Raw genomic sequence first — 25,209 nt, forward strand, 5'->3', positions numbered from 1 at the left:
CGCTTGATTCTAGCTAATGTCAAAAATTAACAGAATCTTTAATGTAGCTAATGTATGCCAAATGTTAAAAAGTAAAATGACATACTTGAACTCTAAAGCTGATTCATATGTAGAAGATATTGCTAATATGTATGCTAATACGCATGTATAACAATATTTATGCTCATATGTAGAGGGTATTGATAAAAATCTGTGACGACATTACGAATTGGTATTGTTGGGGTGGGGCAGACAATAAAAATCCAACACAGTGCCAAACAAAGTTTTATTCAAGTTTTAAAATTTAAAGCACATTATTGTGAATGTCAACAAAGAACCAATTAACAGAAATGCTAAATTGCATCCTTCTGTACCATGTGTAAGCGTCCTTCCCATTTTCTTCTCAGTCACATATGATGCATAGACATATTTATACAGTAGCTTTTGCAAAACTACAATCCTGTGTCCAAAAAGATTGGTTGGTCCCTAAAACAGAAATGAGCACAAAAATGGAGAGGTGAAATGTTGACAAATTGAATCACTAAGTTTACTCCCCATGAGTGGGGTTCACACATACCAATAACTGGGCTAAATTTGCCTGCTTATTCCAATCACACAATAACTGGGGCCCAATGGCCCAGGGCCACCACAAAAGTGTGGCGCCACCGGCAGGTCACTGGTAAATTGGCCAGTACAAATTTTATAATTAAATGTGCTGAAATCAACACGTTCTTGCACTTTTAATATATAAAATTAAATATTTTGAGTTTTATCCACTGAAAGTGATCACTCATCTTTGCTATTTTTAACACTGCAATACAGGGTTCAAAGGCCCCATTCTATGTGCACTGTTGATCACTTATTTCATCCACAGATAACCCTATAGGATATATAATAAATTTTGTCGAGTACTTCTTTAAATAACAATAATGATATATTGGGGAGTGAAGAGTGGCTGCCTTGATCGCCATATTTGCATGCAATTTGGCTGCCAAGACGACACACACTCCACAGGTATATAATTATAAATTTCTTTAAAAGGAAGCCCGACCAGAACAGTTCTCAAAATAGAACCACTTACCTACACGTTGATGGAAATACATAATTCCTCATTAATTCAAATGATCCTTTTTGTTTACATAATACATTATTTAATACACAGCATACATTTGTTAAACGCAATTTCATACCCATTTGGGGATGATGACGTGGTATGGTTGCTCCCCACATTGCTGCCCTATGCTGAGCAAAGTCAAACAATTGCAAACTACTTCTAGCATACAAAAAAGGAGTCAAAATGCCACACTCCGTGGCTTTTGATTGTAATTTTCAATCAAAAGGGAATAAAGAAAGTGAAGTTATTTCATTGCTTTCCTTAAGAAACAGTTAAGAAAACAATGGTAGTGGCCATCTGACCAAAGACTCGTGGCTGTGCACTCCAGATGCATTTGAGGTTTTCCATTGCCCTCAGCACACGAGAACTGGTGTGTCTGGCTCGAAGCGACAGTTAAACCACTAAACAGGGAAAGAGAGCAGAACCGTCATCACAATAAGCAGCCACTGTAAAAACTGTGCCGCCCACAACTCCTCTCTCTGCACATCTGCCATCTTGATTTGTTGAGTAAGTGTTGCAACCCACATGCTTAATGTGTGCGTATAAAAGTTTTTAATATGGCTTAATGTTACAAAACTATAACCAGTTGCCACCAAAACTCGAAATTCATGTGCGCAACTCTACCTATGCCCACATCAATTCCTAAAAATATCATAATCACCTCAATATTCTGAAATTTAACTGTCTTCCTCTCTATAGGTGCTCACTCAAGCTTGTCCCATAATGAAGAAAACGCTTGATTATCATTCCTGTCATTTTCATCTAAAAAATTAAAATTATTACAATTATATCATTATTCATCTTAAAATGTGGAGCATTCTTCAAATCTCTAGGAGCGCCATTTTCTAACATGCCTAACATAACCTTATCATGGTATTTGTGAATTCACAAAACCCCGAGAATCCCAAGCCCGCTGATTTTCTCAAGCCACTGTGGACCAATCACAGAGTAACAGTATGTCTGGGGGCGAGATGTGTGGCTGTGACAACAACAAATACGCCGAAGCTGGAGGAAAACGAACAAATCAAACATGGGGCGCCGGTCGACGAATGCATAAACAATAAAATAAATTCTGTTGTTGCAGTTCTTGCTGTTCTCAAGACGCCTGTAAATCCCCGGGCTTGTTCTATTTGGGACACTACATATTAAGGGGTTTTAATGGATGTAAAATCCAAACTATGTGGGGATTGATTTAATATTTTCAGAGGTACGGGGGTGCCGAGCCAACTGATAAGGGCGGTTAGGTCCCTGTATCACCGATGCCAGAGTTTGGTCCGCATTTCCGGCAGTAAGTCGGATTTGTTCCTAGTGAGGGTTGGAGTCCGCCAAGGCTGCCCTTTGTCACCGATTCTGTTCATAATTTTTATGGACAGAATTTCTAGGCGTAGGCGTTGAGGGGGTCCGGTTTGGGGACCTCAGCATCTAGTCTCTGCTTTTTGCAGACGACGTGGTGCTGTTGGCTTCTTCAGGCCATGATCGCCAGCTCTCACTGGAGCGGTTCACAGCCGAGTGTGAAGCGGTTGGGATGAGGGTCAGCACCTCCAAATCCGAGTCCATGGTCCTCGATCGGAAAAGGGTGAAATGCACTCCCCGGATTGGGGATGAGATCCTGCCCCAAGTGGAGGAGTTCAAGTACCTTGGGGTCTTGTTCACGAGTGAGGGGAGGATGGAGCGCGAGATCGACAGGTGGATCGGTGCAGCGTCGGCAGTAATGCTGACTCTGTACCGGTCCGTCGTAGTAAAGAGAGCGCTGAACCAAAAGGCAAAGCTCTCAATTTACCGGTCGATTTACGCTCCTATCCTCACTTATGGTCACGAGCTATGGGTCGTGACCGAAAGAACGAGATCCCGGATACATCCATCCATCCATCCATTTTCTGAACCGCTTAGTCCCCACGGGGGTCGCGGGCGTGCTGGAGCCTATCCCAGCCGTCATCGGGCAGTAGGCGGGGGACACCCTGAACTGGTTGCCAGCCAATCGCAGGGCACACAGAGACAGACAACCAATCGCACTCACACTCACACCTAGGGACAATTTGGAGTCTTCAATCGGCCTACCAAGCATGTTTTTGGAATGTGGGAGGAAACCGGAGTGCCCGGGGAAAACCCACGCGGGCCCGGGGAGAACATGCAAACTCCACACAGGGAGGGCCGGAGGTGGAATCGAACCCGCACCCTCCTAACTGTGAGGCGGACGTGCTACCCAGTGCGCCACCGAGCCGCCTATCCCGGATACAAGCGGCCGAAATGAGTTTTCTCCGCAGGATGTCCGGGCTCTCCCTTAGAGATAGGGTGAGAAGCTCGGTCATCTGGGAGAGACTCGGAGTAGAGTCGCTACTCCTCCACGTTGAGAGGAGCCAGATGAGGTGGCTCGGGCATCTCATCAGGATGCCTCCTGGACGCCTCCATGTCCCACCAGTAGGAGACCCCGGGGACGACCCAGGACGCGCTGGAGAGACTATGTCTTTCAGCTGGCATGGGAACGCCTTGGGATCCCCCGGGATGAGCTGGATGAAGTGGCTGGGGAGAAGCTCCCGAAGCTGCTGCCCCCGCGACCCGACCCGGGATAAGCGGAAGAAGATGGATGGATGGATGGATGGATGAATGGATGGATGGATACATAGATGGATTTTCAGAGGTTGAAGTGGGCCTAAGTGGGGTGTACATGTGCATTTTGCCTGAGATTGGTCATATATTTTAATAAATTAACACGTACTACATTCTGTTAAGCTCTATGGTTAACCTCTATGGGGAGTTTAAGCTTGATGCCTCAAAGATCCAAAATACTGTGGCGATTGTTTTGGTATTTTCAGTGGTTTACGTGGGCATTATGTAGAGATGTAGATGCAAATTTTGATAGGTTGTAGTTTTCTGATATTAAGCCATGTTAAGCTTTTTGATATAAACGTTTTGAACTGCCACCATTTTAACGCATTGTCATTTGTCAATTGTCGTAAAGCAATTTAAACAATTGAGATTGCAGTAATTTTCACTTTCTATGATTTGTTGGATGATCCATCATTCATTTTATTTGTGGAACTTAAACACATTACAGTAACTTGAAGCACGTCTTCTCTCAACAAAACAAAACGGCCACCACGGAAACTGACAACGGCCACCACGGAAACTGACAAGGTTTACCGGCCTCATCCGAAGGTGCCTATTGATGTTTATAATTTTTCATGTATTTTTTATTAATTGTTACATTATTCTTTTAAACCAAATGCAGTGCCTACCATACTTCCAGAGCCTGAATGCCCACGAGTGAAGAATAAAAACCGTGCTAAAAGACGTACCTGAACCATGCTTCTTCAGTAGCTGCACGGACAACCAACGGGCATCGATTTCGCAACGAAGCAAACGAATGCTAAATGCCATTTATGCAACTTGAAATCTGTAAATGTGCAAAAGTCACATTCGACAGAGGCATCCACTGAGATGCATGCATGTTTGAAAATGACAAGCACTAGCTTCCTCATGTCCGTGATCTCCATTTTCACACGGGCTTCTTCCTTACTTTCCTCATGTTTTTGTCCGCGTTCTGGTTTGACTTAAAAAGGCTGAACACAGGAGCTTATCGTTGCTAACAGATTACTGCAACTGCTAAAAACAATCATGTTACATCACAGCCCAGAATGCATTGTGACCAAAAACAATGGAAGTTTCTACAAAATTATTTTTGTCAGTCTTCTAATTATGTTATTAACTACCAAATAAACTATACATATCAAAAATCATTCCAAAAATCATTTTAAGTATTGCTTTAAATCAGAGCCAGTGCTGTTTTTAGCAGATCCATCATAACTTGGCCTTAGAAAGGGATTACTATACTTAATGCCTGAGCCTGCTGTCTGGTGTGTGCTGTATTATCTACATGGAGAACAGTTAAGACACCGACAACTGTATATGAAAAACCTGTTGGTTCTTTATGATCTAAATTCTTGTGTGCAGTCAATATAAGAAGTTTTGAGCCACCACATAGTTACCACATAAGCTAACAGTTAGCTTAGTGCCTTCTTTTTTGTATTTTCTGGCAGTCATGGTGCCTTGTAGCACCATGCTGCTTCTAGCAGGCCACTTGTCATTGTCTTAACATTGGTAAACATTTTGCAAATCTGTATGTGCATAACCTGGTTTGGCAGAGGTTTGATATACTGATCAATTATGAGAGCCCCTTTGCTACAAACATAGATGTTTACCTCATAACATGGAAATACAACCACAACATACTGAGCTTCCATTCATGAGCAAAGTCAAGCTCTTTTATCTATCTTTTATCAAGGAAATTAGCAGAAAAAGGCACAACAAAATCCAATTATATTTGCTCCTAAGTTTCTCCCCGCTGATCATTGATCCAGAAAAACATTTACCACAGTAAACTCATTTTAAACGAGCTTTACCGGGCAAATCTCCCAGTGTGACAGGGTCGAGGCATAGATTTGATTTTCTTTGAAGAGCTTTTGTGCCTTTGATTTGGTTTAGTGGCTCGTTTGCCCTTCATTTTGACATCTTCGTAAGTCTGGTAACTACCACTAGATGAATATACAATAACTAAGGTATTATGGGCTCGATGCTTGGCAGACATCTTGGGATAACGTGGGTAACCAATGTCTAAAAAGTCACATCTTTAGAGTTCAAACACTCCCTATTTTAGTTCAAGACGGACACAAGGAAAACAAATTACAGTTTTCTTAACTAATGACATCATGCAACTACAGACAGCTGCTGTGCAAAACAAACAAAAATCGGAAAAAAAATTGGTGCAAAAAAAGTGCCTGCAAGTAGATTAGATTACAAAAGTCATTTTTAGCAACGCTAATCTATCATCTGAGAAAGTAGGAACTCAATTTGAGACATAGGCAAGATCACAAATATGTGCTTTGGGAAAAAAAATGAGGGAATACCCAGAGCAGAAATAAACATTTGAAACAAAAGTGTGTCTTCATGACAGAATGATCTGAAAAGTGAGCTGTGCTCACTTGCATCGTCCACACGTAATAAGTAGCACTGATCTGAAGTCAACTCGAGTGAGAGCACATCAAAATAAATCCTGCTGCAGCAGCACCAGTCTGCTGAGTGTCCGTGGCCAGCCTTCATGGGATGTCTTCCCAAAACTGACCTGGAATCATCTTTAACCATTACATACCCGCCGCCCTCACTCCTGAAGCGTTTTCATTTCAGTCTGCAGTGATGCCTTTCTCTCGCAGCTCCTCTGTCACACGTACCAGGTAAGTGGGGTCTGGGTAGCCAAAACTGGGAGGAGAAAAAGAAACATAACTTCTGCAGTTTCTAAAGTCAGGAACTAGGAAGGTAACATCCACCATATCGAAGTGATACAAGTGATACATTTGGCGACCAGTGTTACAGTGGCGGTTCCACACTGAATTACTCCCTGGGTGAGACTACTGAAGCCCCATGTAAAAAAAAAAAAAAAACACATTTTACTTCACACAGACACTTTTTTTAGGACAGTATATTGCGCCTGTAATTGCAATTGCACTTGATATACCACAATATAACTCTTGTACAAAACATCCCTCCATGAATTATAAATTTAAATACCTAAACAGGCCTTTACATGCTAAATGTCTTTAAGGTAAATATTATAATAATGTAATAAATAATGTAATAAATAATAATAAAAATAATAAATAGTGTAATAAATGTCATTAATCTAGGAGGAACGATTAGCTCCTTAACATCCCCGAATTCTATGCTTGGCAAACTTTCAGTTATGACACAAAATACAGTCGTCACGTTAATGTAGTTGAACGAGCAAATGGCAAATGATCGTCTAAGAAACTAGCTACAGATATGAACATTCTGTTAGCTAATTACGGGCCAACATTAACTCAAGGGAAATAATTGATTTGTAACAGTCTTGTTGCAAAGCACAATCTTATAATGTTAAAATTATATCTCATGTTTGTCAAGTTAAGACCGAATTATAAATATGCCTATAAGCAAAGCAAGCATATGGGATGACAGAAAACTAACCGAAACAGAATGCTAACAAATGTAAAAGGTAGGCTATATCGCAAATTATTGTTAGCCCTTACTTTACAGTGTTGGGAACTCACTACTTGTTCAAAAAAGCAACGAAGTAATTACCGTATTTGCCGGTGTATTAGTCGACCTTTTTCGATCCAAAATCGACCGAAAAAAATCGACCTCGACTTATACACCGAGTCATAAAATTTAACTTCGTATTCATCGCTTCAAATGTGATGGTAACCAAGGCCGTTTCTCATGCATCTCATTGTGCGTGGGTGTGCGTCCGTCAGGCTCATCAAACAGCGAGAAACTGAATCATTATAAAGCGTTCGTCGCAGTAACACGCATCCTCAGCAACAATTTCAAATATTCTCACCTCAATAACGGACATCGAAAGCCAGGCAGCGACGATGACTGCTAGGGGGAAGTACTGGGTATTGAGCGAATGTGCGAGTCATCGCGCGTCAAGCAACGACAATAACTCCCGGTACGTAAACATTCAATCGCCATGTCTAAACGAATGTCGTTGGCACTTAGAAAATATTCGCCAAACTTGGCCAGACTTCCAGGGGAAGAGGCCGAATTTTCACTTGTTCTGGCCGACCGGAGGAACCAGCCGAGGCGGACACTTTACGGCGGTTAAGTCGTTGGCACTTAGAAAATATTCGCCAAACTTGGCCGGACTTCCAGGGGAAGAGGCCGAATTTTCACTTGCGGTGGCCGACACGGGGAATCAGCCGAGGCGGACACTTTACGGCGGTTGAGTCGTTCGCACTTTGAAAATATTTGCCAAACTTGGCCAGACTTCCAGGGGAAGAGACCGAATTTTCACTTGTGGTGGCCGACATGGGGAACCAGCCGAGGCGGGCACTTTACGGCGGTTGAGTCGTTGGCACTTAGAAAATATTCGCCAAACTTGGCCAGACTTCCAGGTGAAGAGGCCGAATTTTTACTTGTTCTGGCCGACATGGGGAACCAGCCGGGGCGGACTCTTTATGGCGCAAGAGCCGTTGGCACTTAGAAAATATTCGCCAAACGCTCTCAGGATAGAGAAGACCAAGAAGATGCCCTTTATGACGACCAACTAAACGAAAACGAATGGAACGAGCTTTTCGGAAATAGCGACGATGAAGACGAATTTTGAACTCTATGTACCGGCAATCACTTTATAATTATAATTTGTAGTTTCTTAACTAAAAATAAACCAGTTTCTAAGAGTGTTCATTGTTGTTAGTCTCTCTCGGCGCGTAATATCACAGGGTCATGAAGTAAATAATATTTAAAATGGCGTATAGATCGCTCCCTACAAACTCGCGAATTTGAACACATTTCGTCAATATATTTCGCATATTTCTGATTGAATTTTGAAGTTTAATATAATGCAACAATTGAGCTCGACTTATACAAAGGATATATCATAAAATCGTAAATTTATGTCGAATTTTAGGGCGTCGACTTATACACCGAGTCGACTTATACACCGGCAAATACGGTAACTGAATTACTGAATAAAAGTACCTCATTACCAGGGAAAGTGTTAGTTAAAAAAAAATACATAACAAAATACATGCACGTTTTTGCCTTTAACCGCAACGAATTTGAAATAATGATATCGCCACCTTGAAAATTCAACTACCGTATTTGCCGGTGTATTGGTCGACCTTTTTCGATCCAAAATCGACCGAAAAAAATCGACCGACTTATACACCGAGTCATAAAATTTAACTTCGTATTCATCGCTTCAAATGTGATGGTAACCAAGGCCGTTTCTCATGCATCTCATTGTGCGTTGCACTTAGAAAATTTGAACCGGGCGGCGTGCGCGAGTGCGCGGCACGCTGGGAGTCGAATGAGGCGCCGCGATCGCCTCCGCGGTGCTTATAAACAGCCGATCCGCTCGGTGGGGGCTATTTTTGTCCACTTGGCGCGTGCGCACGGCCTCCCGGATGTGCCGGGCGGGTGCGCGAGCTCGCCGGTCGCTGGAAGTCCAATGAGGCTCCGCGATCTCCTCCGCGGTGCTTATAAACAGCCGATCCGCTCGGCGGGGGCTATTTTCGGCCACTTGGCTCGTGCGCACGGCCTCCCGGATGTGCCGGGCGGGTGCGCGAGCTCGCCGGCCGCTGGAAGTCCAATGAGGCGCCGCGATCTCCTCCGCGGTGCTTATAAACAGCCGATCCGCTCGGCGGGGGCTATTTTCGGCCACTTGGCGCGTGCGCACGGCCTCCCGGATGTCCCGGGCGGGTGCGTGAGCTCGCCGGCCGCTGGAAGTCCAATGAGGCGCCGCGATCTCCTCCGCGGTGCTTATAAAGTGCCGATCCGCTCGGCTTGGAGCTATTTCCGGCCTCCCGTTGGTGCCGGGCGGCGTGCGCGAGCTCGCCGGCCGCTGGAAGTCGAATGAGGCGCCGCGATCTCCTCCGCGGTGCTTATAAAGTGCCGATCCGCTCGGCTTGGAGCTATTTCCGGCCTCCCGTTGGTGCCGGGCGGCGTGCGCGAGCTCGCCGGCCGCGATCTCCTCCGCGGTGCTTATAAACAGCCGCATGCGCACGGCCTCCCGGAATTTGAACACATTTCGTCAATAAATTTCGGATATTGAATTTTGAAGTTTAATATAATGCAACAATTGAGCTCGACTTATACAAAGGATATATCATAAAATCGTAAATTTCCGTCGAATTTTAGGGGGTCGACTTATACACCGAGTCGACCTGTACACCGGCAAATACGGTATTCATCGACTTGCTCCTAACTCACCATTTTGCCTCTTCTGTTTGTGTTGCGTGTGACTACTGACGAATGACTCGGCACACGTGTGAAAACACTGGCTCTGAATATATATATATATATATATATGCATACACACACACACACACACACACACACACACACACACACACACACACACACACACACACACACACACACACACACACACAGTGGAGCCTGGGTTTTCGACCACAATCTGTTCCAGAAGGCTGTTCGAGAAGTGAATCGTTCGAATTCCGAATCAAGTTTTCCCGTTACAAATAATAGAAGAAAAAAAATCCGTTTCAAACAAAAAAATCGCTTTTTAAAAACATTTTTTTCATTATTTTACACCATAAACTGCACAAACAAGTGAGTAGGTAATGTGTAAATAAACAATAAACTGAATTAATAGAGTAGGCTAGGCTGGGGAATGTATTGCCGTATCTGCAACTCGCTTGTGTGTTTCATTCTAATAGTAAAAGATATCTTTTTAAATTGTGAGGGGGTAAAAAGCACATCAAAACATTGTTTTTATTTTTACCAATGAAAGACAACATTTCAAAGATCATGTGAAAAAAAACAGCAAAAACGTTTTCTTAATTTCAAAAGGGTAAGCACAGTCGCCCCTCTCGCAACATCACTTCCTTTAAGAGCGGTCTTTGTTTTTCAGGGCCGAGCTTATTGTCGATTTTCCCAAACTCATAATCATATTAATATAATATCTAGTATTGGAGTGCTCGTGTGGATTGGTGGGTGGCGAAGAATGTGCAGGCAAACTGCATGAACTTGTTGAAGTGTTGTGTATAGGCCCAGACAGGGAGTACCGGACGAGAACACCTCAAGGTCGTTGAGGAGCGAGAACAACAGCATCATCTATGTGGCCCGGCTTCGCGGGGAAATCCAACCACCTGACCTCAGCGATAGCGCCGACGTGGGGAGGAGATGGCCGTCGACCAATCATCTCACAATATTTTGCATGCTTTAATATTCATATTGTGTTTCTTTAAAACCGGGCAACCCGGAAGAATGTGTCGTCTTTTGGTGGTCACAAAAACGCACGAGTTTTAGTGTGAGGGACCCAGGCCTGTATTTGTGCGCTTTATCAGGAATAAACAATTGGTAAATTTGGTCTGATTGATCTACTGGTCTTCTCTTTGACAGAACGAACTCGCAAAATTGTTAGGTGCGCCAGTGTGTGGATTAGGACATAGCAATTTATGTGTTAAGTGTTGATCGCAATTTGGAGTCAGATCAATAACTAAAATCCGTAACCTAACACCATGCAAAACTCCCGCGCCAACTCTGACATGCACACCAGACTCATATTTTGCGATTAATTCTTTTTTAAATTCAACCGTTTTGCGCATGTACTTTCCTCTTTTTGCCATGATCAGCTTTACTGCTCCCACTTGCTTCCTTTGGAGGCATGATTAGCGTTGATGCAGTCCTCAGAGTAACGAGAATGTAATAACGAACGGAGTCAGTTGGCTCATCTCGCGAGGTTCGACAACCGAAATTTCGTTTGACATCCGAAGCAAAAAAATCTCGACTTTTTTTTTTCAAATACCGATTTGCTCGAGAACTGGGACGTTCGAAAATCGAGGCTCCACTGTATTTACTTTATTGATTCCTTGCTTTTAAAAATAGCTAAGTTCGCTTACAAATTACTTTCAGCAGACGCAGCAAATCCGCTTAACATACAAATGACTGTTTTTGCCAGTATATTTTTGGAAGTGTGTGTATTAGTTTAGGGGCATTCTTTTTTCAAACTAAAATCAATTAAGTCTTAGTTTGTGTTGCGTGTGTCATGGAATTATTATTATTTTTCTCATACGAACACGTTGCAACTGCAGAGTTTTAAAGAATTTTGGGGGGAAACCAAAACGTTAATGTGTTAGCGGTCAGGCTAATGAGTGTGTTTGAGCTGCATTAACGGCGAAGCAATAGTCGTCATCGCCTTCTAATGAATCTGCCTTACGAAGACCAGTGTTGGGAGTCGTGACCAACCGCGTTAGAAGTAATAGATTTCCAGTAAACGTAACGTTACTAACAGTGAAATGTGGCACATTACTTAGGCTGCTTGACACCCATTTTTTACCCACGCGTTTCTAGCGACAGTTTTGTGGCGTTTTGGGCGTGGGACACGTCAACGCGTAATGCAAAAACGGTCATTCTGCCGCTCCGCGTTCTAACTTTTGATTCGCTACGCCTCGCGTCAGCCAATCAGCTTCAGGAACGTGTCACGTAACATTCTGCGCAATGGAACGGCTACAGAGAATTTGTTTGGGGGAAAGAGACCCAAATGGAGGAAATGATCATCGTAGCCGTCCGTGTTCATCCCGAGCTGTAAATTTTTTTGTATCTATATCAAAATAAAAGGAGGAACTTTGAGTGAGGAACTTCAGAGGGGTTTTGCCTTTCCTTTCCATTATTATTTATTTTTTGCTATTTTCCATTGTTTTTCAATAAATATTCAGCTAAATGAAGTACTGGTCTATGATGTTGTACTCTATACAACTGTGTTAACACCTGCTCAAAAATCTGAATCCTTTTACATCATTCAACATTTTTGAAAAAGTAATGCAATAAACAATTACTTTCCCTAGTAATTAGTTACATTTATGAAGGAACAATTTAATTACTAATTCAATTATTTTTTGGAAAGGTAACTAGTAAATAACTAATTACATTTTGTAAGTAATTTGCCCAACACTGGCTAAGAGTAATGTGTATGCAACTTGTGTGATTATTATATCACTATTCTTATTCTTATTTACAATGTCGACATGATGATAAATATGTTGAGATTTTACTTGGCCTACTCAGGCTGGATCCCCTCGTTGAAGACAAGGCTTGATTGTGTGTAATTTAAAGTACATTTCCACTGTAATTTTTTTTAACCACTGTAAGCATACCCTGCAGGAAAAAAACAAAAAACTGTGTTCTGTGTAACTGTGTTCAAACTGTTGTGATGGTGATTTCAACTGGTGTTTTTGGAAGATTTTAACTTGTATACTTCTCTGTACCTGTAGTTTGTGGAACTTTTTTTTTTTTTTTAAACAATCGTGCTAAGAGATGAGTTGTGGTCAAATCTCGAAATAAGTGTTGTAAATTAATCTCTAAATAATTTAGCTAATATTTGATATTATTTCCCATTCGATTTAAAATGTAGTACACCACAAAAGGGACCTAAATTACAAAAACTTGATCTAGTGATTGTTTCAAACAAATTTACAACTTGGAAAAAAACACAAGAGAACGATTTGGTTTATTGGTGTTGAAGCCAACATCAATATTTTAAATTGTTTTACATTTATTGTATTCTTGATTTATTTATTTTTTTATTTTTTTTTAATGAATGGAAAAGTTACCCTCTTTGAAGTCTCCAAGGAGTCAATGGTCTCACCAACGCATACTTTTGCAGCTCAAGTTGGAATTCACTACATTAGTTTAGCTCTGTTGCAACACTAACGCAGCAGCCAGCATTTCACTCTTCAAGCATGACTAATCAATTTTAACTCAATTCAGTCATTAGACTTATGTTATTTTGGTTTTGACTGGGCATGCTTGCAGAGGGAAGACACCTCGGCCACAAGAACTGTCAATGCATAATGGAAACAAGTAGCTGAGTGATTGCATCCATGGCGATAGCGGACAGAGTTGTGATGGCGCACATTGCTTAAAGGACAATGCACGTTAGCACTGGTGCAACCAATCACAATGCATGTACACAAGTACACAGTTAACAAAAGTGTGGTAATCCACTTTATACTTTGAAAAAAAAACTTATCCATTCAAAATTTTCAACTTAAAAGTATCATTTGCATCATCCACCATTTTGCACTCTGGTTGGCTGTAAACAAAAAGACAGATGTCACGTACCAGCGGGGCCCGCCCCATATTGAGGTCTTGTGGTGAATGTCATTCCATGTGATGACATTTTGCAAGCCCGTCGTCATGGAGGTACCGATCGTGAAGGTAAGGCGCTGCTCAAAGGCCCGGCGCAGCAGGCCTAGCACACGGTTCCCATCGGGGCTGTCAGGGAGGTAGGCCGAACGGTCTGTTCCTGGGTATCGCACACCCGGGTTTGGATGCTCTGGCTATAGGCACCAAGAGTTTACAAAATACACCGTCAATAAGGTCTGGGCTGTGTGATGAACACACACTACTAACTGCAAGCAAGTGATGAAACAACTCTCACACTTGGGCTGGACAATTACAACAAAAACAACAATCTCAATTATTTTATTTGATATTGAAATCACCATTAAAGTTAAAAGCCACAGCTGATTTTTAAAGTACATGCATTGGCTATGAGAACATCGCCAGTTGCGAGCATGAGCTAAACCAGCATCTAGCTTCGTTGCAACTCGGTTCGGCAGTTAGAAACCTTTGATGGCCAAAAAGCGTATCAGACTGGGCGGCGGTTGCTGTCAGGAATTGTATTGTTGACATCCAAGTTTAACGGACGCAGTGATATTAGCAATTCAGTTTTATATATATTTTTTTTATGTCTTGAGTTTTCTTTACATATTTACTGTGCAGCAGAACGTCATGAGAATGCATCACATTAGATGATGTTACGTGGGTGACAGTGACTACAGTTGAAAACTGGTTAAATGGTTACAAATCTGAATGTTACTTGAAACAATCATATATCCCTTCCATCAGTGACGTGCAGTGAGGTTCATGACTGGGAAGGCACTGACGTCCCCCCCCCCCCCTGTAAATTTGAACTGCAGATCTACTTATTCTACAGGTGGGCGCATGACGCATCCCGGGATCACTAGCGCTCCCTGCCATAAGGCTGGAGATTTTTTTTTAGTTGCTTCCGTTGGGTCAAAGCCGTTTTGTGCATCTAAGGCACAGGTGTCAAACTCAAGGCTCGGGGGCCAGATATGGCCCATCGTATCATTTTCTGTGGCCCGCAAAGACAAATTGTGCATTGAATTTAAGTCATACTAACATTGCAAATTGTCTTAACTTTTAAAAATCATCTTTTTAAAATATTTAAAAAGTTTCCAGTAGCCTGATTTGAAAAAACAATTATTTGTCAGTTTGTTTTGTAGCTTATACTGTATATATGAGCCATTTATTTATTTGGGTTGACAGTGATAATGGCCCTTCGAGTGAAACTTTGACTACAACGTGGCCCGTGACAAAAATGAGTTTGACACCCCTGATCTAAAGAGACACCACATAACAAACAGGTGACAAAAAACACTAGATATTATATACATCACTTGAGCGCCTGCAGGTCAGATTAATGGAATATGTTTATCTAATGAGGCGAAATCACATCAAACGGCAAACATTCTGACCAAATACATCATCTTGAAGAATCAGTTAACAATAAAGTAATAAAGAAATGAATAGTATTGTTGGTCTCCCTTTTTTGCTAGTGCATCATGGTCTGGAGTAAAATTTGTTGTGGTAATTCTTAGGATAGAGCCAAGGTGTCGGAAAATGACTATAATAAAAACAATTGAATTTGTTTTTTCCCCTTTTCATGATGGCAGGGGAGGCCCTTGCCTCCTCTGACCGCATGTCCCTGCCTTCCATAATAATAATAAAAGTATTACACTTAATGAAATTATTCAATTATTAATTTTTTATGCATACTCCACCAGAAGGAACAAGACTATGCTAAACTTACAAACCTGAAAGAAAATTCCATTCTGATTTGAGTATTTTGTGTAATATATCATTTTGTTTCATTCTAATTGGAACACAAGGCTCAACGTAAACCTGACTATCCTGATTATCTTTGTTTAATTCGTATTGGACGTTTGCAAACAGCTGCTTTTAATGGGGTAAAATAACTAGCCACATTCCCATCTATTTTCTGACATGTTATGAAACAAACAGCACCTGTTAGGATTGACAAATTATTTTGATCGTATGATTATGTTGGAATTTTGACTAGAATCATTAACTTGTCACTGGCAAAGAAAGCTCAGCGCCGCCTGTACTTCCTGCGGAAGCTCAGGCGTGCATGTGCTCCTCAGGCAGTCCTGTCTACATTCTACCGTGGCACCATTGAGAGCGTCCTCACCAGTTGCATCGCTGTCTGGGGTGGTAACTGCACTGAACAGAACTTGAAGGCCCTGCAGCGCATAGTGAATTCGGCTGGTAAGATTATTGGTGCTTCGCTCCCCTCCCTGAAGGACATTTACACCTCCCATCTCGCCCGCAAGGCAACCTCGATTGCGAGTGATGTGAGTCACCCGGCTCACTCTTTCTTTGACCTTCTGCCCTCTGGGAAGAGGTACAAGAGCCTGCGCTCCCGCACCACCAGACTCGCCAACAGCTTCTTTCTCCAGGCTGTTAGGACCCTGAACTTGCTACCCCCTTCTGCGTAGCGTGCGGCACTGTTGCGCTATTTTCTGGACTGTCTGCTGTACGCTCACTTGCTCCTTTTTGCTCCTCTTATTTATTTATTGTTGTGTTATTTATTCATTATTTATTCAGCACGTTGTTGTTTACTTGTTTACTTGTTTGTCTATTGTGGGCCATGTCTTGTCACCGTGGGATAGGGGGGAACCTAATTTCGGTTTCTTTGTGTGTCTTTGGCATGTGGTGAAATTGACAATAAAGCTGACTTTGACTTTGACATACACTGGCCAACGGCAGATCGCAGGGTAGTCTGACTTAACGATCGATCTGTTCCCTGAACTTATTGTTTTGGTCCCATTTTGAATCCATCCGCTCGTGTTGTATTTGCTAGTTAGCCCAAAGCTAACCTGCCAGCTCGCTCTGACGGTATCCATCAAGTGAATAAATTCTCTTTGATGGCTGACGTACCTGGGTGACAAGCTCCTCCTCACTACATTAGGAGCAGTAGGATTTCTTAGCTGACAGATGAGGAGTGCTGCTAGCAGTTGGCGTGCAAACAAAACAGCAATTCCGGTGACGTCGCACATCTCATCAAGATTGCAAAATTATAGTGATAATTGAACGAGTGACCGTTGTCTGACTCATTCAGGCACAGCACTTGATACGAGAAAGTGATAAAAGATGGTTGGAATCTTAATAAAATCTTATTATTAGTCTGTTACAAGGTTAAGATCACACCGTTGCCAAGCTTGTTGCCGCTGATAGGGAACTATTAAAACGAGCAGCAACCGGGGCCAAGCCAAGTCATTAGCGTTCAGCTAACTTTGGACTTGTCTGGTAGGATTCACATTATGTCACCTGTGCAACTGAAGAAAGCGGTGTGTTGTCAGTCAAACAGATCACAATTAGTACCGTATACCAAGTAGTATTGTTGCCCGTTTTCAACCTCTATTAAAACTGGGCGCAATGGGGTTCTTGGAAAATTGTTAGCTTTTAGCTAACTTTGGATTCACCTGCTGAATAAATTATTACATATACTGTATTGTTTATTATTGTTTATTATTATTGTTTATTGGCGGCTCGGTGGGGCACTGGGTAGCACGTCCGTCTCACAGTTAGGAGGGTGCGGGTTCGATTCCACCTCCGGCCCTCCCTGTGTGGAGTGTGCATGTTCTCCCCGGGCCCACGTGGGCTTTCTCCGGGCACTCTGGTTTCCTCCCACATCCCAAAAACATGCTTGGTAGGCCGATTGAGCACTCCAAATTGTCCCTAGGTGTGAGTGCAAGTGCAAATGGTTGTTTTTCTCTGTGTGCCCTGCGACTGGCTGGCAACCGGTTCAGGGTGTCCCCCGCCTACTGCCCGATGACGGCTGGGATAGGCTCCAGCACACCCGCGACCCCCGTGGGGACTAAGCGGTTCAGAAAATGGATGGATGTATTGTTTATTGTGACAGTTTCTGAGTAAATATATGCCCAGGATTTTTTTTTTTTATTGTGACAGGCCTACAAGTAAATACTCTACACCACAGGTGTCAAAGTCAAGGCCCGAGGTCCAGATACAGCCCGCCACATCATTTTAGGTGGCCCGCAAAGACAAACTGGGCATTGAATTTATGTCAATTCCATCCATCCATCCATCCATCCATCCATCCATCCATCCATCCATCCATCTTCTTCCGTTTATCCGGGGTCGGGTTGCGAGGGCAGCAGGTTCTGGAGGGACTCCCAGGCTTCCCTCTCCCCAGCCACTTCATCCAGCTCATCCCGGGGGATCCCAAGGCGTTCCCAGGCCAGCTGAGAGACATAGTCTCTCCAGCACGTCCTGGGTCGTCCACGAGGTCTCCTACCGGTGGGACATGCCTGGAACACCTCCCCAGGGAGGCATCCAGGAGGCACCCTTATGAGATGCCCGAGCCACCTCATCTGGCTCCTCTCAATGTGGAGGAGCAGCGGCTCTACTCCGAGTCTCTCCCGGATGACCGAGCTTCTCACCCTATCTCTAAGGGAGAGCCCAGACACCCTGCGAAGGAAACTCATTTCGGCCGCTTGTATCCGGAATCTTTTTCTTTCGGTCACGACCCATAGCTTATGACCATAGGTGAGGGTAGGAGCGGAGATCGACCGGTAAATTGAGAGCTTTGCCTTTTGGCTCAACTCTCTCTTCACCACGACGGACCGGTACAGAGTACGCATTACTGCCGACGCTGCAGCGATCCGCCTGTCGATCTCACACTCCATCCTGCCCTCACTCGTGAACAAGACCCCAAGTTACTTGAACTCCTTGACTTGGGGCAGGATCTCATCTCCGATCCGGAGAGGGCTTCCACCCTTTTCCGACCGAGGACCATGGACTCAGATTTGGAGGTGCTGACCCTCATCCCGACCGCTTCACACTCGGCTGCGAACCACTCCAGTGAAAGCTGGAGATCACAGTTTGAAGAAGCCAACAGCACCATGTCGTCTGCAAAAAGCAGAGACGCAATACTGAGGTCTCCAAACCGGACACCCTCAACACCTTAGCTGCGCCTAGAAATTCTGTCCATAAAAGTTATGAACAGAATCGGTGACAAAGAGCAGCCTTGGCGGAGTCCAACCCTCACTGGGAACGAATCCGACTTACTGCCGGAAATGCGGACCAGACTCTGGCATCGTTGATACAGGGAGCGAACCGCCCTTATCAGGCACCCCATACTTCCGAAGCACCCTCCACAGAACTACCTGGGGACACGGTCGAACACCTTCTCCAAGTCCACAAAACACATGTGGAATGGTTGAGCGAACTCCCATGCCCCCTCGAGGATCCTGCCGAGGGTATAGAGCTGGTCCACTGTTCCGAGGCCAGGACGAAAACCAAAAAAACCAAAACGCCCCAGTCTGCCAATCCAGAGGCACTGTCCCTGATGTCCATGCAATGTTGCAGAGGCGTGTCAGCCAGGACAATCCCACAACATCCAGAGCCTTTAAGAACTCCGGGCGAATCTCATCCACCCCTGGGGCCTTGCCCCCGAGGAGTTTTTTAACTGCCTCAGTGACTTCGACCCCAGAGATTGGAGAGTCCACCTCAGAGTCTCCAGGCCCTGCTTCCACAATGAAAGGTGTGTCGGTGGAATTGAGGAGGTCTTCAAAGTATTCTCCCCACCAACTCACGACGTCCCGAGTCGAGGTCAGCAGCACGCCATCTCCACTGTAAACAGTGTTGACGGTGCACTGCTTCCCCCTCCTGAGACGCCGGGTGGTGGACCAGAATTTCCTCAAAGCTGCCCGGAAGTCATTCTCCATGGCCTCGCCAAACTCCTCCTACACCCGGGTTTTTGCCTCAGCAACAGCAGAAGCCGCTTTCCGCTTGGCCATCCGGTACCTGTCAGCTGCCTCCGGAGTCCCACAGGCCAAAACGGCCCGATAGGACTCCTTCTTCAGCTTGACGGCATCCCTTACCGCCGGTGTCCACCAGCGGGTTCGAGGATTGCCGCCACGACAGGCACCGACCACAATGGACAACAATGGAGGCACGGAACATGGTCCACTCTGACTCAATGTGCTTGCTTTGCACCCGACCCCTTTGGCCCCTCCTACAGGTGGTGAGCCTGTGGGAAGGGGGACCCACGTTTTCTTTTCATAGGCGCAGGCCCGGCCACCAGACGCTCGCCTTCAAGCCCCTCCTCCAGGCCTGGCTCCAGAGGGGGACCCCGGCGACCCACGTCCGGGCAAGGGAAAGCTAGGTCCATATATTTTAATCTTCATAAAGGGTCTCCTACATGTCAATTCCAAAATTTCTAATTGTTTTCACTTTTAGAAATAGAGGTGTTAGCAATTTTTATTACCATTTATCTTTTTGAATAATTTTTATTTTTAAATATTTGATTTAATTTCAATATTTCATTGTTAAATATTTGCAGTTTTTATTAGTCTCTTTTTTGCCATTTTTACTACCACTCATCTTTTTAAATAATTTTTATTTTTAAATATTTTATTTGATTTCAATATTTCACTGTTAAATATTTGAAAAGTTTTTATTAGTCTCTTTTTTGAAAACCAGTTATTCATCAGTTTGTTGTGTAGCCTATACTATATATACAAAAAGAAACGTTCATACATTTATTTGGGTTGACAATTTTAATGGCCCTTTGAAGCAAACTATGACTATGATCTGGCCCACGACAAAAATAAGTTTGACACACCTGCTGTACACTGACTAAAATGAAATACATATCTATTATGAACCCGGTCAACCTTTCTACCACAAGGCTTAGCAAGTTATCTGGAAGAAACCCTGATTGTTACATTTTATTTTGACTCAATCATTTGTTGCTTACATGTTTTAAACTTATGTTGTTTTTTGTTATGGTATCATTCAAAGTCTATACTCGGCTATTTTTAAAATGACAAAGATGCTTGAGAAAACAGTGTTTATACTTTGTATACACGTTACACAAGTACCGTAATGGCCCGAATATAAGACGACCCTGATTATAAGACAACCCTGTCTTTTTCAAGACTCAAGTTTAAAAAAAGACTTTTTGAATACCAAATTTAATTTTTATACAGAAAATAATTACAGTACATCTGAAACAAATGATCATAACAATATATTCAAGAGAAAAAGCATGTTATTTTGCCTCATTCAAATCACATCTTAATATCTGAACATTTAAATATGTAAACTAAAGTGCAATCACATTTGTAAATGAATGGCTTCTGGTTTTTGAATTGTGAATCAACCTACTGTTTCTCCATTTTGTGTTATCTCTTCTCTTATTTTCTTTTTTCTTTCCGCTAGTTTTTATATATCTTCTTCGTGCTACCGCTATTTTTATTTTTATTCTTTGTGACAGGGGTTCGCTTTGGCCTGGGGAGTTAGGTTCAGCATTCGCTTTAAAGATATCTGGCACGAGCTAGCGTTGTGAATGGGTATAATGTCTAGACCCCGCATGTAAGACGACCCCCACTTTTTCAGTCTTATTTCAATGCAAAAAACACCATCTTATATTCGGGCCAATTACGCTATATGCAGAAAATAAGTCAGTCATTTTGCTCTATGTTATAATATTGTCAGCGCTTGGTTTATTTACACTGCGTTCCAAATTATTCTGCAAAATTTATAATTTCCCAGTCATCAATTATTAGAGTACAATTTAAATGTTTTTGAACACCACCCAATGATAACGGTATATTTTTACAACATAAAACACTCAAAATGCAATGTTCCAAATTATTATGCACGACAGTTTCCAAACACTTTTTTTTTAATAAAGAACAAAAAACGGTCATTTGTGAAATTATCAGCATTTGCAGATTTGTAGGTTACAAACTGAAAGGTAACTGAAATCAAACATGATTCAAATCAAAACTTAATTATAGTTGAAGTTACATTTGAACATAGGACCCCTTGTTCAAAAGGAGCTTCTGAACTCGTGCATTGAATTGAAACACTCAAAAGTAGCCGGGGTCTGTCCGATCGCGCAACTGCAGCGCACCGCCGAACGCGCAACCGTAGCGCGTCGCCGACCGCGCAACTGCACCGCGCTGGTTGCATTATTGACAGAGCGGTCGCTGAAATTTAGAAAATATTTTTAAACTCCTGATGTACTTTCCAAAATTCAAGTGGATCTAAGTGCGCAGGGAGCTTAATTTTGTCCGATCGAGCAAATTCAGCGCACCGCCGAACACGCAACCGTAGCGCGCCGCCGACCGCGCAATTGCACCGCGCTGGTGGCATTATTGTGACAGAGCCGTTGCTGAAATTTAGAAAATATTTTTAAAGTCCTGATGTACTTTCCAAAATTTAAGTGGACCACAGTGCGCAGGGAGCTTAATTTTGTCCGATCGTACAACTGCAGCGCGCCAGGAGCTCACTGTCGCATTGCTTTAAGAGCGTCTTTGTGTTCCGAGTTGTAAGATGACGCTGCTCTCAAGCCATGTCCATCTGAAGCAGTTCCTGATCCCATTCGACTTGTCTATTTCCCTTGCACGATCCTCATCTTTTTTCTCTAACACTTTCGCCATGCTGGCTAAAACTTTTGCTAATTAGGCAAATGAGTAGGCAAATGATGTGACGAAAGTAGCGCCAAAATACTGCAGAAAATAAGGAGGCTGTTGTCGCAACACTGCTGCCAGCTGCTCCCCCCCATATAAAAACAATTTTCTCAACGTATCTACACGATTCACGAAAATGATACTCCAGACGGAACAAAACACGGAAATCCGCAGATCCGCGGAAGATTCTCATCCCTGTATTTAACACACACATAGGGCGCACCGCATCATAGGGCGCATGCATGCCATGATTTACGGTAAAAAAAAAAAAAAAAAAAAAAAAAAAAAAAAAAAAAAAAAAAAAAACGTCACGGGAGCAAGCGAGTTCGGTTGTACTTTATTCTACTGTTTAACCATGTACTCTACTGTACTCACATTATTGTTGATCGATATTCATACGCAAATTCATCCAAGTCCTCATCTTTTGTATCCAAATTAAACAGTTGGGCAAGTTCACCATCTGACATGCCAATTTCCCTCGTCATTGTCTCGTCGTTGTCAATGATCCCGGCTTTCCAGGAAGCTTGAATTGTGCCTCGTAAGCATATCTCTGTCTATGTGGAGGTACGTATTCCTCTACGTGTCACGTCCAGTCCTCTGTGCCTCGTAAGCAAACGTAAACATTAGCAAACGGGTGCCTGTATATCACGTCTCTTTTGCTTGGCTCGAAGCAAAAGCCAATGGCAGCAGAGGTACATACTCCTCTACGTGTTACATCGTCATCTGATAGGTTTGCCGCCCTGATTGACGTAAAACGTAATGTCCTCAGATTGGTTCATCAGGTGCCTGTATATTACGTGTCTATGTGGCGGAAGCCACACAAAACAATGGCGGCGAAGGTACGTACTCCTTTACGTGACACGTCCAGTCCTGTGATTGTTTTTTGTCCTGATCTATGTGGCGGAAGCCACACAAAACAATGGCGGCGAAGGTACGTACTCCTCTACGTGTTACGTCTAGTCCTCTGTTTTTTTTTTGTCCCGATCTATGTCTAGAGTGCGCTTCACACACCTTAGTCCACCACAGATTTTTTTTCCATGGAAAAATATAAGTTTACTCACCGCCTGTAAGCCAGGAGGGAAGCTGTAAATGATGCAGATACACCCGTAGCCTTCATGACCTGGGAGCTGCAGGGCGGGATCCCGCTCGACAATCATGGTGCCATTGGCAGGCTGGTTACCGATCAGCTGGCCATAAACGAGACGACACACAGGACAGGCCCTCTTCACCTTGAAAGCTTGATCCAGGCAGCAGCGGCAGAAGGAGTGGCCACACCTTTCCAGGGTAGTCTTGTCTACAATGTCCCCCATGCAGATGGAGCAAGATGTATTGTCATCAGCCTCGCCGTGGGACGATGCTTCACAGTCTTTACGTTGGGCTGCCTCGTGGAGCACGGAGAAGGCCTCTTCTTCTGCAGCCTTGCGGAACTTCTGCTGCTGCTGTCTCTGAGAGCGACGGGACTGGGGCTGGGTTGGCAGTTGAAGCAGGTTCCCCTCCCCGTTTGGCTCCAGGACCCCCACACAGGGCAGCAGGGCCCTCTTCCTCTTGGGGACGCCCTCCTGCTTGCTCATCTCCTTGCGGGCAGAGCGGCACAGATCAATGAAGGCTTTGCGAGTCTCGCTGGAAACGGGAGCATCCGCCACACCAGCGCGCCTGGCACCAGACACTGGCTGCAGCCTCACCGCACAGCAGCCCCCCCTCTCACCTCGCCGGACGATGCCAGCGGTCATGCCCTGCTTGTGCTGGAAGTCGAAAAGCCAGGGCCTGCCAGCGGCGGCCAGGTAGTCCCACACAGCCTGTGACACCAGCACCTCATCACTTCCCTGGCCAGCACGCACGCTCATCTCTTCAGATGAAACTGCACACAAAGTGGGTCCACAAATACAAATGTTGTCCAGTACACGTTGCATTCTGTCGTCTGGGCTTCACATGTCACATTCGTGCGTGGCGCCACGTAAGAAACAACTGACACGCAACACGAACTGCGATCAGCTGATCACGAACGGCAGCTGTAAACAATACATGACTCACTGGCTTAACAACGCACTTGCGTACACACAAACATAAACTGCCGTTACCTTGTGAGCCCATAAATCCTCTCAATGGCAACGGAGGCTTCCAGCGGGCGAGAAAAGGCGAGCAAGACGCGACGATTGTGCGGAGAAGTCAGTGTTATCGCAGCTACTCGGTGGTCCGCCATTCTTCGACGGAAGACTTAGCGATTTCGCAACATCGGTTCAGCCGTCAGTTTTCTTAGTGATATCCAACAATACTTTTAAGTTATTATCTGCACTTTGTCTTGTACTCGGTAGCTGAGCTCCGCTGTCATTTGTTTGTTTTGATCCTTAAGCTCGGGGCGAGCCTTGCTAGCCAGTGAAGCTAACGCCTGACAGCGAGGAGGAGAAGGCGGGTGCTGGTGGTGCGCTTTAAAAGCGCGTTGTCTTGTATTGCCACGAGTTGGCGTCCAAAATTGAACTCTTTTGCCTCTCAATAATGGAACCGTCACTTCTGCTGATAACGTCTTTGGACTTTTTACGATGCGACACAGCGCCCTAGACACGTAATTTTGTACATTTAAAACTTCATTGGTTAGAACAAAAAAAATCCTGCGGCCAAGCCTCGAACGCATGAAAAAACGTACCCCGGAAGTTCGTCAGTGTTGATGTGATTGGCTGGAGGGGCGGCTGGCTTTCCGTGACGATGCTGACCGTCAAATAATGGGACACTTCATAAATTTAAATTTAGAACAAATACGTACCAAATATGACGCTTACTGTTTTTATAAATAACTGACAAATTACCGATGAAACCGCGTTTCTGGGTATTTTGTTGTGTGCATGCACTTTACACGTTCACGCTCCGCTTTTTCTAAAACTACTTATATGCATCAAATATGAAGCTTACTGCTTTTACAAACAACTGACAAATTACTGACGAAAACATGTTTCTGAATATTTAGTTGTGTACATCCACTTGCCACGTTCACGGTCCACTTTTTCTAAAACTGAA

At 43.8% G+C, this 25,209-nt stretch overlaps 1 protein-coding gene across 4 annotated transcripts; it reads right to left on the bottom strand.

Moving 5' to 3' along the window:
* Positions 1-251: 251 nt before the first annotated feature.
* dtx3 (deltex E3 ubiquitin ligase 3) lies at positions 252-24,869 on the bottom strand. 4 transcript variants are annotated; one of them, XM_049754766.2, is made up of 5 exons: positions 24,279-24,867; positions 23,262-24,058; positions 13,715-13,932; positions 6,240-6,346; positions 252-465 (listed from the first exon to the last, which is right to left on the bottom strand). In XM_049754766.2, the coding sequence occupies exons 1-4, from the start codon at positions 24,289-24,291 to the stop codon at positions 6,271-6,273; spliced, it is 1,104 nt and encodes a 367-aa protein (XP_049610723.1). In that variant the 5' UTR covers positions 24,292-24,867; the 3' UTR covers positions 252-465; positions 6,240-6,270. The 4 variants fall into 4 exon arrangements, with proteins under 4 accessions (XP_049610723.1, XP_049610725.1, XP_049610722.1 ...); XM_049754768.2 differs by lacking the exon at positions 13,715-13,932 and having other exon boundaries at positions 24,279-24,869; XM_049754765.2 differs by having other exon boundaries at positions 252-6,346; positions 24,279-24,866.
* Between the last annotated feature and the right edge of the window lie 340 nt (positions 24,870-25,209).

Source organism: Syngnathus scovelli, chromosome 2, assembly GCF_024217435.2.
Source record: "Syngnathus scovelli strain Florida chromosome 2, RoL_Ssco_1.2, whole genome shotgun sequence".
NCBI lineage: Eukaryota > Metazoa > Chordata > Actinopteri > Syngnathiformes > Syngnathidae > Syngnathus > Syngnathus scovelli.

Coding starts and splice junctions, on each gene's coding strand:
- dtx3 (XM_049754766.2), bottom strand. Junction 13,933..23,261: donor TCCCTCCTGGCTTACAGGCG/GTGAGTAAACTT, acceptor TGGTGCCTATAG/CCAGAGCATCCAAACCCGGG. Junction 6,347..13,714: donor ATATGGGGCGGGCCCCGCTG/GTACGTGACATC, acceptor TTCTCCTCCCAG/TTTTGGCTACCCAGACCCCA.